This window comes from Haliotis rubra, unplaced genomic scaffold (assembly GCF_003918875.1).
Source record: "Haliotis rubra isolate DU_JTF1 unplaced genomic scaffold, ASM391887v1 Scf424, whole genome shotgun sequence".
Classification (NCBI taxonomy): domain Eukaryota; kingdom Metazoa; phylum Mollusca; class Gastropoda; order Lepetellida; family Haliotidae; genus Haliotis; species Haliotis rubra.
This window is the reverse complement of record NW_025767107.1, coordinates 695,986-708,043: the sequence shown is the minus strand read 5'-3', so window position 1 is coordinate 708,043 and position 12,058 is coordinate 695,986. Positions and strand designations below refer to the sequence as shown.

General features: G+C 39.9%; 1 protein-coding gene across 1 annotated transcript; it reads left to right on the top strand.

Moving 5' to 3' along the window:
• The first annotated feature begins 3,694 nt into the window (after positions 1–3,694).
• On the top strand, positions 3,695–8,941 carry LOC124288779 (growth hormone secretagogue receptor type 1-like). The gene is made up of 2 exons (XM_046725304.1): positions 3,695–4,026; positions 7,622–8,941. Exons 1-2 carry the CDS (start codon positions 3,705–3,707, stop codon positions 8,485–8,487), a joined length of 1,188 nt encoding a protein of 395 aa, XP_046581260.1. The 5' UTR covers positions 3,695–3,704; the 3' UTR covers positions 8,488–8,941.
• Positions 8,942–12,058: the final 3,117 nt, after the last annotated feature.

Genomic DNA, 12,058 nt, shown 5'->3' with positions numbered 1-12,058 from the left:
TATAAGCTCAGTATTGTCCCTTACTAAGAACCATGTCAGCGTGATCTTAGTACCCACCTTTCTGAATATAAGCTCAGTATTGTCCCTTACTAAGAACCATGTCAGCGTGATCTTAGTACCCACCTTTCTGAATATAAGCTCAGTATTGTCCCTTACTAAGAACCATGTCAGCGTGATCTTAGTACCCACCTTTCTGAATATAAGCTCAGTATTGTCCCTTACTAAGAACCATGTCAGCGTGATCTTAGTACCCACCTTTCTGAATATAAGCTCAGTATTGTCCCTTACTAAGAACCATGTCAGCGTGATCTTAGTACCCACCTTTCTGAATATAAGCTCAGTATTGTCCCTTACTAAGAACCATGTCAGCGTGATCTTAGTACCCACCTTTCTGAATATAAGCTCAGTATTGTCCCTTACTAAGAACCATGTCAGCGTGATCTTAGTACCCACCTTTCTGAATATAAGCTCAGTATTGTCCCTTACTAAGAACCATGTCAGCGTGATCTTAGTACCCACCTTTCTGAATATAAGCTCAGTATTGTCCCTTACTAAGAACCATGTCAGCGTGATCTTAGTACCCACCTTTCTGAATATAAGCTCAGTATTGTCCCTTACTAAGAACCATGTCAGCGTGATCTTAGTACCCACCTTTCTGAATATAAGCTCAGTATTGTCCCTTACTAAGAACCATGTCAGCGTGATCTTAGTACCCACCTTTCTGAATATAAGCTCAGTATTGTCCCTTACTAAGAACCATGTCAGCGTGATCTTAGTACCCACCTTTCTGAATATAAGCTCATGTCAGGGTAATATTAGTACCAACCTTTCTGAATATGAGCTCAGTATTGCTCCTTACTAAGAACCATCTCAGTGTGATCCTAGTACCAACCTTTCTGAATGTAAGCTCAGTATTGTCCCTTACTACGAACCATGTCAGCGTGATCTTAGTACCCACCTTTCTGAATATAAGCTCAGTATTGCCCCTTGCTAAGAACTATGTTAGTGTGATCTTAGTACCAACCTTTCTGAATGTAAGCTCAGTATTGTCCCTTACTAAGAACCATGTCAGCGTGATCTTAGTACCCACCTTTCTGAATATAAGCTCAGTATTGTCGATCTTAGTACCGACCTTTCTGAATATAAGCTCAGTATTGCCCCTTGCTAAGAACTATGTTAGTGTGATATTAGTACCAACCCTTCTGAATATTTGCTCAGTATTGCCCCTTACTAAGAACCATGTCAGCGTAATCTTAGTACCGACCTTTCTGAATATAAGCTCAGTATTGCCCCTTGCTAAGAACTATGTTAGTGTGATATTAGTACGACCCTTGTCATGTTCCCCCGCCCTTTGCCGTGTACAACGTGATCTCAGTGCCACCCCCAGCTGAGAACCATGATGTGATCAAATATATTTTTACTCTTACACATCCATACAATAAGACGTTAGCTGGATCTTATTCAACATATATTTCAACATTTCGGAACCAAAGTGACCCAGTCAACATCATTTACTGATTTAAAGACGATCACCAATCAATGTAAATATTTATATCAGTACCACCCCTTGCCGTGTACCATGTTAACGTGATCTCAGTACCGTCCCCCGCCGTGTACCATGTTAACGTGATCTCAGTACCGTCCCTTGCCGTGTACCATGTTAACGTGATCTTAGTACCGTCCCTTGCCGTGTACCATGTTAACGTGATCTTAGTACCGTGCCTTGCCGTGTACCATGTTAACGTGATCTTAGTACCGACCTTTCCCAACATGATCTGAGTACTTTTCTTGCTAAGGACCATGCCAACGTGATCTTAAGGACAAAGTCAGTGTGATCTGAGTACCGCCCCAGATCTAAGGATCTTCTCGGTGTGCCATGTCAAAATAACCTCAGTATGTTTTCCAAAGTGATTTTGTAGATGAAAAGTTCTTTGCGTTGCATGTCTACGACAGATGGAAATTATTCCAATGATGAAGAAAAGTGAATAGGTTTTCGTTCATATTGAAAATGTTGCAAAATGATTTCAGTGTCGTTGATCGAATTAATATCTTTGACGTTTGACCGATGATATTTGCGGTAATCATTTTCCGGGGAAGTTGAGAAACTGTTTTCATTTGCAAGTTATTAAATTTATTTTACGAATGCACTGCTTCAGGCAAATGGGGTAACTGACCTTTGCAAAACGTTCTATGAACTGTCTAACCCTCGAAACTCCCACGTGGCACTTTTCAAGCATGTAGAAGCTGAATCTCAGGAACATCACGCACGCTTTTATCTGTAAAGAAGATTATATATTCAACGAAGACCAATTACTTTAAAAACAGGAAAGCTTCTTGGGGTTTTTTTGGTCAGGAACATCCTGCCAAGAGGATGAGCCTTCTGCTGTTATTTAGTCTGACCAGGTCAATAACTTTGATCACGGTCATGGTAGCTGACAGGGGTTCCCAGCCGTAAATCTTATGTACGAAGGGCAAAAGAAAGGCTCTTTGCTTTTCCATGATTGATAGAGTGGATGGCGTTGACTGCTTATTATTTACTGTAAAGAATTCAATGTTAAACCCAAAACTTACAAAGAAATATTTACATGTGGACTATATAATTAATATATTTACAAGCTATTAATGCAAACTTAAGATCAGGGCAGTATGAAACAAAATAGCATTTGAAACAGCAATAACGTTAGTGATAATACTACTTACCAAGCCACAGATGTCAATCTTAGGCCTGGGTTGGATACCCAAGGCCTAGGTTGGATACCCAAGGCCTAGGTTGGATACCGCAACCGTTGTAGTAGTGTGAAGTGATACATGCATGTGAGTACCCATTCATACATGCCTTCCAGAATTTCCCATAATATGCTGTTATGTATCAGGCAAGATATCCGTTATTATCCCTTGAACACAAAGAAGCATGACCAGCTCGATGTCGGTGGTATTTGGCGTAAAGGGCACGAGGCTACTGAATGGAAGAAAGTCGATTTCCTTTGTTCATGACTGACATGCTCGTGTTAGCGCTGAAGAAACACTGCAAATGCACGATGGAATGTCTTGGAGCAAGTACCGTTTGGCGGGGGTTCATTGGTGGTGGTGGTGGTGTGTGTGTGTGTGTGTGTGTGTGTGCGCGTGCGTGCGCGTGCGTGCGTGCGTGTGTGTGTGTGTGTGTGTGCGTGCGCACGTTTCTCACAAGCCATGATTGTAAACGTGACGTTGTGCTGATCAGACAAAATCCGAATGAACAACGGTTAGCACTGGCATACTACCACATTTAGATAATTCAAAATATCCTCTGAACAAATGGCCAGTCTTTTTTAAAAAGCTTCAGTCCATGGGAATTTTACTTTTCCTTTCTTGCGCTACATTTAGTAGGTATGTTAAAATATAAAAAAATAGTAGTATATTTTGGTTTTGGTACCTTGGCCTTGCACAAAATGTATATAACATGTTTTATGTTAACCCACGTGTTTGTATGTGTCCCTTAGACGAACAAGTCATTCATTCCATCCAAAATATACATAACTGATGGAGGAAGTGACAAACGATTTATTACTGCCCAGCAGTAGATGCTCTATGTACACAAAATTAATTTACTTGATTAATGTGATGTGTATTGATATACTGTGACCTTTACTCATGGTTTGGATGTCTGGTAACATATTGACACTGTGCAACACCTGTTCTTTCTTCTGCAGTGACGTGTGAAGACCATGGGCGAAAACACGTCCTTCTGGCCTGGTGAGGTCCCAAATACCACGGACGTCCCTGAAAAAAATCACCCCTCTGTGCCCCATCCTCCTGCCTACCTTCTCGGCACAGCTACGGCCCTCTACGTCGTCGTCTTCGTTGTAGGTCTTTGCGGCAACTTCGCCGTCATCTCCGTCGTTCTGCAATGTCGCTCCATGAGAACCTTCATCAACTTCCTGTTCTTGAACCTCTGTCTTGCTGACCTGTTTGTCCTCCTGATTACCGGACCCACGGCAGTGGTGGACATCTACGCCCGTGAAGTGTGGTACCTCGGCAAATCCATGTGTGAGTAGGGACTAGTCAATTCATTTGGAGATAACTAGTGTGGTTTAAAATATGTTATTCGCCGAGGACCCGGGTTCGATTCCCCACATGGGCACAATGTGTGAAGCCCATTTCTGGTATCCCCCGCCGTGATATTGCTGGAATATTCCTAAAAGCAACGTAAAACTGAACTCACTCAGATAAAATATGTTATTATTATTATAGAGATAAACAGTTTGCTTTGTCGCTTTTATTACTATAAGATAGTTTGTCTCTTTCTAAAGAGTTATTTAGGAGATGAATAATGTGTTTTCAAAGTGGCATTGCTTAGGAAATATACAGTGTTCTCTTTAAAATGCTATCAGTTAGGACCTTAACTGTGCGTCGTTTTAAAATGAAGCTGTGAGTATGTACGTGACCAAGAATGATTTCGTACTGTACTGTGTACCTAACTACATCTCACATAACTATCAGTCTTCAATAAGCTTCTTGTACACTACCATATTAACTTTAGCCAATCATTTCGTGTTGTCATTAGTCCAACAAAAACATGCAGCTTTTGAAATTATCAGTCTGGTTCTCACTCGTATCACGTTCTAAATGTTTTGTCAATTATTAGATTATGATTCAGCTCACGCTTTCCATACTGCTTTAACATTGAAAATCCCTAAATCTATATATACTACCCATCAAAAGTTTAGACTCACTAGTGTAAATGTAGTCCACTGTCCTAAACTAGATTTTGCAAATAAATCCATACTGTTTAAAGGTACTGTTTACACATGAACTGATGTATTGTAAAACAAATTTGTAACGTTGAAAAGATTATTGTCATGAGTTCAATAAATGATGAAACTCAGTGAAAATTGGCAAAATCTTAACAAAACTTTACACCGAAACGCAGCTGTTCACATGCACGATATTTGCACAAGCTTTCCAGCAAATTTGATGCATCATCCTCGTGCATTTCATCTGCATAAGCTTTGCAGTTGGTTTTCCCTAAGTTAGTGGAGAATTTCATCTTCGATGTAACCATATATATATATACATAACATATAGTGAGCGCTTTCAGTGAGTCTAAACTTTGATGGGTAGTATAGATTGGCTCACAATATATCCAACATGGAGCTCGTTTGGACAGCATGATATAATGTTTTGTATTATCCACATTTAATACCTATTCTGATGCCAACGTGTGTAGGTGCTTATGATTTCATCAAACACTTCAAATGTTACTTTTAACTTTAACTCTTCCAAATCCAGTAGTGTATAATATTACGAATATGATCCTCTATATAGCTTCACCCATGGGAGTGAGGGCTCCACTTATAATGCTTCTTTGAACAACACTGTTAGTTTATATTGGAAGGATGCCCCAAAGAGATGTTCACACTACTCTATAAGGCGTTTTTCACTTGGTGCTTTCATAATAGTTACGGTCATTGGGTTCGAACCAGCGAGCAGGACCTCCTGGTCTGGAATTAGATCCTGGGGCTATCTGTGTCGCTAAGTCATCCATCCACACACTTCTTCTTCCTCAATCACGGAAAAAACACCTAACTGCAATCGATTTTCAGGGAACAAACGTCCACGTTTGGATTGGATGTCCGCATATAAATCACTATGTATGGTCATGGAGAAAATTGGCTGTCTGGTACGGAATGTTTTATAGCACTGTTCGATTACCGTCACAGCGGAGACAGATCCAGATGTCTTTTGCCAATGCCATGTTTAACTAGTTTCTTGACCTTGAGGCCTTTCTGCGTTCCTCTCGTTTAAAATCATCACACATCAATGGTGGGATATATAACCTAAAAAAAAATATAATACCATACTACTGCAATATAATCTAACATCCTTTAGCACACGTTGCTGAATATCTACATAGAAGCTGAATATATAAAATAAAATATTTCCGGATACCACCAGTGAGACCTTGAATGTGATAAAACCAGAATACCACCTTGTGGCCATTTCTTTTTTTAAGAAAGTTTATGTTTTCTTATTTTCACACGTTGTCGAATAATGATACATGATGCATATATGTACATGTATATGAGACAATATGTCTCTATTGAAATATTCATATGTACTTGAAATCAAAGTAACAAAGATTTTTTACTTGGACCTAATGTCAACGTGATTTATTTCTCGTTCGATGTTACATAGAAACCGTTTGCCAAAAAGACCATGCTCATTTTTGGAGACTTAAGGCTCCAAAAGAAATATTTTTAAACGTTATAATTTGTCTCCTGCTGATAGTCAATGGGGACGATCCAATGAGATACCATCTGCTTAACATCTACACCCTACTCAGATATAAGATACCTTTAGTTGGTCAGTCCATGTCTTGTCCCATTATGCCAAGCACCAGACAAGGTGCAATGACAGCTTTTAGAGTAATTTGCGAGGCGATCGAAGGCGATTGAAGGTGATCGAACTACCGACTTAATAATGGCAGGACGGACGATCTATCCATGTCATCTTGAAAATTGTCCACATTTGACCGAGAGATATAATGACTAAGAATATAAACCGACGTACGAAAGGAAGTATATACCTGGTGTTTCGGGATTTCTTTTTTGAACACGTACATCATGTTTTCGGATTGTAATGAAAGCAATTTAAAATAAATTTATATATACGTTGTTTGATGGAAAATAATTACAAATTCCAAAATACCAGGTGTCTAATCGCGTAATGATGAAACCAGCGTGTACATCAGAGCACGTTGGTTGAAACAATCTAAAGACATATCATTATTGAGCAACGGGATAATAGACCCGGCAGCTGGAAACATTCTCGTTTTCTACTGTGGTCTTTGAGATGAGTGCGACACTGATAATCATTTGTTTATATCATACTTTAACATAAACCAGTGTGATTAATGCGTAGATCGATACTCGTAATGTCAATCAATGGAGTGTCTGAATACCATAACTTCATCCTGCTTTTCATATCTGTAAATAACCCATGGAGATCCGTGTTAGAATTGGTCTTCAGCTGAGTCAACAGAGGCATTCTATCAACAAACTCACATGTCATCGTATCCCAATTGCTTAGGTATGTGCAGGATGTCAATGACTGGATCATCTGGTACAGCCTGCCGTCATATAGTTGGAATATTAGTGCGTGTGGCGTTAGAAAACAAACAAAATGTCAACATCTTGACTGATATACCCGTGGATACTTAAGTTGAAGCTGGATTTGGAAGTTAGTGTTTGTTTAGTTGGGGATTGCTTATGGGTTGCTTCTGAAACATTTAAGTAATATCCAGCATTTACGGTTTAAGTTTGTAAGCCTGTAATTCAATGATATCGAGATGCGAAAATATGATCCGTTAAGCAGACGAACGACGACCACTTGTAACGTCTAAATGTGGTTATCATTTACCTCATTTGTTTACTGACATTTACAACTGTTTCAGGGGCGGTGGGGTAACCTAGTGGTTAAAGTGTTCACTCGTCACGCCGGGACCCGCAATCGATTCGCCACATGGGTACAATGTGTGAAGCCTATTTCTGGTGTCCCCGCCGTGATATTGCTGGAATATTGCTAAAAGTGGCGTAAATCTAAACTCACTCACTCACTACAGCTATTTCACCGTCTGTTGCAGGTCACTTCATCACATTCCTGGAAAATGTCGTAAGCCATGCGTCGGTATCCACGATTCTAGCTATCAGCATAGAACGATTCAGAGTTGCATGTCGGACACAAACGCAGCTATCTACCAGAACTAGCGTTATAGTGAAGGCCTTCATATGTGTGTGGACCGTTTCCATCATCTCGGCGATCCCGTTCTTCTTCATCACCGAGTACAAGACCCTGCTTCTCGTTGATGGCACGCCAGTTCCAGTCTGCAGAACCCCCATCCACAAGACATGGCACAGAGTTTACATCGTCCTCATCACCAGCTTCTTCTTCGTCATCCCACTCCTCTTCATCCTCACACTGTACAGCAAGGTAGGGACCAAGCTGATATCCCTGTACAGGATAGAGCGGCAGAAGCTGGAGACGTACCCCAAGGAGATAGTCAAGCTGAAGAGACAAATGATACAAATCATCGTCACAGTCGTGCTTGTTTTCTTCATCTGCCACACGCCTTATCGAGCACTGGTCATTTGGACAATGTTTGAGGACCGCGGAACCCTACGGAACTTAGGGTTGGAGGGATATCTGGCAGTGCTGTATTTTCCTCGTATCCTTCTCTATTCCAATCACGCCATTAATCCATTTGTATATAATTTTGTTTCCCGGAAGTTCCGACGTGCTTTACTGTGGGTGTGCTGTGACAGACGACGTAATGTCTCACGTATTGATAAACGTGAACAGGCTGAACTTCATCCGAGAAGAGGGTCCAGATTTCAAAATGGTTCAGCTAGGTTTGGCAGTGTGCCCAAGGAGGAGATAGAATACATCGTTCACACAAATCGCAGCCACAGGAACGATTTTTTAGTATTATACGAAAACCTGCTAAACTGAAGGGCGTTCTTCTTTAGTTTGTATACACGAGTCAATATTGGCAATTGAAGATTCTTTCAACTTATCATAGATTTGTTTAAATGGCATACATGTGTCATGTCATATATAACAAGGGATACTTTTTTGCATCTAATTGTGCATCATGTATGTTGGATGTTGGCCTGTGTGATTTTCTGCTGGATAACAGGTACAAATGGACGACCGACTCATGAAAAAATATAAAAACCATATATTATGCATTTCAGAAATAGTCATAGGGCCCGTAAGTAGGACATGCTTGACCGTTATTCTTTGCAAAACGGCAGTGGAAAGTAAGGTACCGATAATCCTTGAGGGATAACTAATTTCAGATCTAACCATCCCTAGATTAGCCAACCATTACGTTTCACCAGCTGTGACAGCCAATTATGGATGTACACTGATCTGGTTTAGTCATATTTGGCGGTCGCGCAATTTGGAAACCTGGTACCTGAAGTAAGCTGGGCCCCGTCTCGCATATCGCAAGCTGGAGCGCGCAAAGGGAGCCGACAACTAGCTAATTATAAGTACCGGAAGTAGCGACTTATGGCCCTATTTGATATCATATAAATGCATCTTCCTGTAGAAAAAAAAAATCATCCAAGATATAATGTGATTTGCTGTTTGTGTGGAGTGAGTTTAAAAAAGGACCGTGAGACTGTATTGGTATTGTAGTGATATTATATTTTGTGTTTTTTTCTGGTGTACTTTCCATCATAAGATATGCATCTTTTGAGAATTCAACAATGGAATTCAGTTCAAAATGTAGTTTGCTCTTGGATGTACATGTTATCAGGATTTATTTGTTTTTTACAAAATCTGAACATACAATGCACTAGGAATGCATTATAACGAAATCAACAGACCACAAGTTTATAGTTCGGTATAATCGTAGTTCATTTAGAATCAAATATACAGCAGGTGGCCTGGACATAAATAACAGTTCGTTATATCCGTCGGTTCGTTACAAGCGTGTTCGTTATAAACTTAGTTTACTGTATGTTACATACTGGCTGGTTTTGCTGTATTTTTTCGTCATTAATTGTTGCGGAACTAAATCAAGATAGTCATTGATCAAAAAGAAACGATTAAGTACAAACATCTGGCTTGCTGGAGAGAGTCGCTTTATATTCATGTTTATTTAGTTGATTACGGATCTATGGCAGGGGCGTAGCAACCATTACAAAAAGGCCCGGGCTTACGCATGATTGCTGAAAAGGTTTGGCAAGTCTTCAATTACACATAAATAAAAAAACTTTGCAAAACTATCGAGCTTACAAAACCTATCGGGCTGAAAGGAATGGCTTGCTACGCGCCTGTAAGGGCTGCATGCAGACAGGTTAAATCAGATCCGTTGGTTTCCAGATGTATTTTTTTGGGCAATGATGCAATAGACTGACACGAGAGAGATTGGGACTTTAGATAATTAATCAATTTTAAGAAATAATGTCTATTTTGTGAAGCATTTTTTTCAATGTAATATATTACATTATTTAACTTTTTCATCAATATGGTGAAAAATCAGCAGTCTTTCCTGTACAAAATGAACATTAAACGGTTTTTGTCCGCCCATATCTGATTTGTTATTTCTTTCTGACATGATCACAACTACATACACGCACATACTGGTATCAAGGATATAATGCCAGCTGTCAATGCACAAAAGCCTGTTTGTTTTCTGAAAATATAAAAACTGGTCTTGAAACCGCATCACAGTTTTTTGTTGTTTAACGCCGCGCACTCAGCAACATTCCAACTATATGGTGACCGTCTGTAAATATTCGAGTCTGGACCAGACAATCCAGTGATTAAACTGGGTTACGATGACATGTATCAACCATGTCAGCGAGTCTAACTGTTTCTGTGATCCGATGTGAAGAAGGAACTTGTGACAGAGGTCGAGTCCTGCTTTCGAAAGAGCTATCGCCTCACGGTGTAAGTCCCATTGGACTGCAGACAGAACTTGCAGAAAGTGATGCTCAATGGATTTCAAGAATCGATTGGTGCTGATTACGCAGACAGGTATGCGACCCAGGAGAATGTCCATTCACACATTTGTAGACACGGATCAATATCTTTTGCAGTAAATCCATTATCAGCCACTGGAGGTGTTGAAGAACTGGTGTCCTTTCTCATATTGTTTTGTTTTGCGTTGCTACGTCTCGTTTCGGTTTGTCAGCAAATATTTCATCGGCCGAGGAGAGGTAAATCGTTACAGAGACGTATTAGCTTTTATGTAGTGTTTCTTCCAAATCCGATGGATATTCCGGTTATGGTGGTATGAAACTGGTTAATCTAATAGCGTCATCGATTTGAATATAAAATTTAATTGTCTGGTGGACAGCACTTGTGTTATCATAACAGTGGTACAACTAGTCGCTGCTTATCCGACATGATTGTCAACACGAATTTTAACAGGTTCTTGTGGATTTTGTAACTATGTCTTGCCCCAGAAAAACGTACCAATGGGCTGGTTGCGTTATTGTCGCATGAAACATTCTCATCCATTCTGCACCATGTTGCATGCAAATCTGAATCAAAACCACAGGGCAATTCCAACACATCTCAAGCTGCAATTGAAGCAGTTTGTCAATGTCGCATCATGACTAACCCTACAGTATTACCTTCAAGCAAGAGTAGATTTTAGTGAATGGCATGTTTCAGTTTATTAAGCAATCCTTAGCACTCTGGTATCTTCATCAATGATGGCAGGAGACGCTCAATGGCAGGTCAATTACAACTTAGAAATGCAATCATTCTGAATGCGAATGGCGAATTAGGTCGCTATGCCTATTATACCTTCAAGCAGAAACTCACCATTTCCTCTCCAGTAAGGCTAAACGGGATTTCGTCTCGGCCCACGACCTGTCATTTTGTATCATACCCAATTGGTTCTGTCTTAATGGACAATATGAGTTGTCTGCAAATGTCCAGATTCATAGGAATCATTGCGTGTTAACCATGAGTTAGTGCGTCAGTCTCTGTGTGTGTGTATGTGAGTGAGTGAGTTTCACATCGCATCTAGAAATATTCCAGCAATATCACGGCGGGGAAAAGCAGAAATGGGGCTCACACCGTGTAATGCGTGACAAATAACCTTTCATGAAGGACTGATCAGTTGTGTTTTGCTTTACAGACAGGCCGAGAGTTTATTCAGTACAAACGCCATACTACAGGCAATGTTTGGTTGCATGAATCGTGTTTTGTTATTATTCATGAAACTTATAAACATATACATATAAAGTGCCTCTCCCATAGTGTTTTCTTTTTTAATAAAACATCGACAAAACTATGCCTGAGAAACATTAAATATTAATGATCAATGAGCTGTCTTGTAATTTGAATATAATGCAAAGGAGAATGTGTTCAGGAATACTCGCGTAGAAACAAGAAACAATCTGTTCTGAGATCAATTAGCCCACGCATAAAAAAATGGCATATTGTAGTCTTACATCGTGGTATGTAAATCCCTTGCCAGTAATTGATATTGTTTGTTTGAAATCTAATGCATGAACTAATTCCTGAGTAGAAACGACGTGGAACGCTTTTGTTG

Excerpts from the sequence above, each read along its gene's own strand:
- LOC124288779 (XM_046725304.1), top strand. The coding sequence starts at position 3,705 with ATGGGCGAAAACACGTCCTTCTGGCCTGGTGAGGTCCCAAATACCACG. Across the intron at positions 4,027-7,621 it reads GTACCTCGGCAAATCCATGT|GTCACTTCATCACATTCCTG; the intron begins GTGAGTAGGGAC and ends CGTCTGTTGCAG.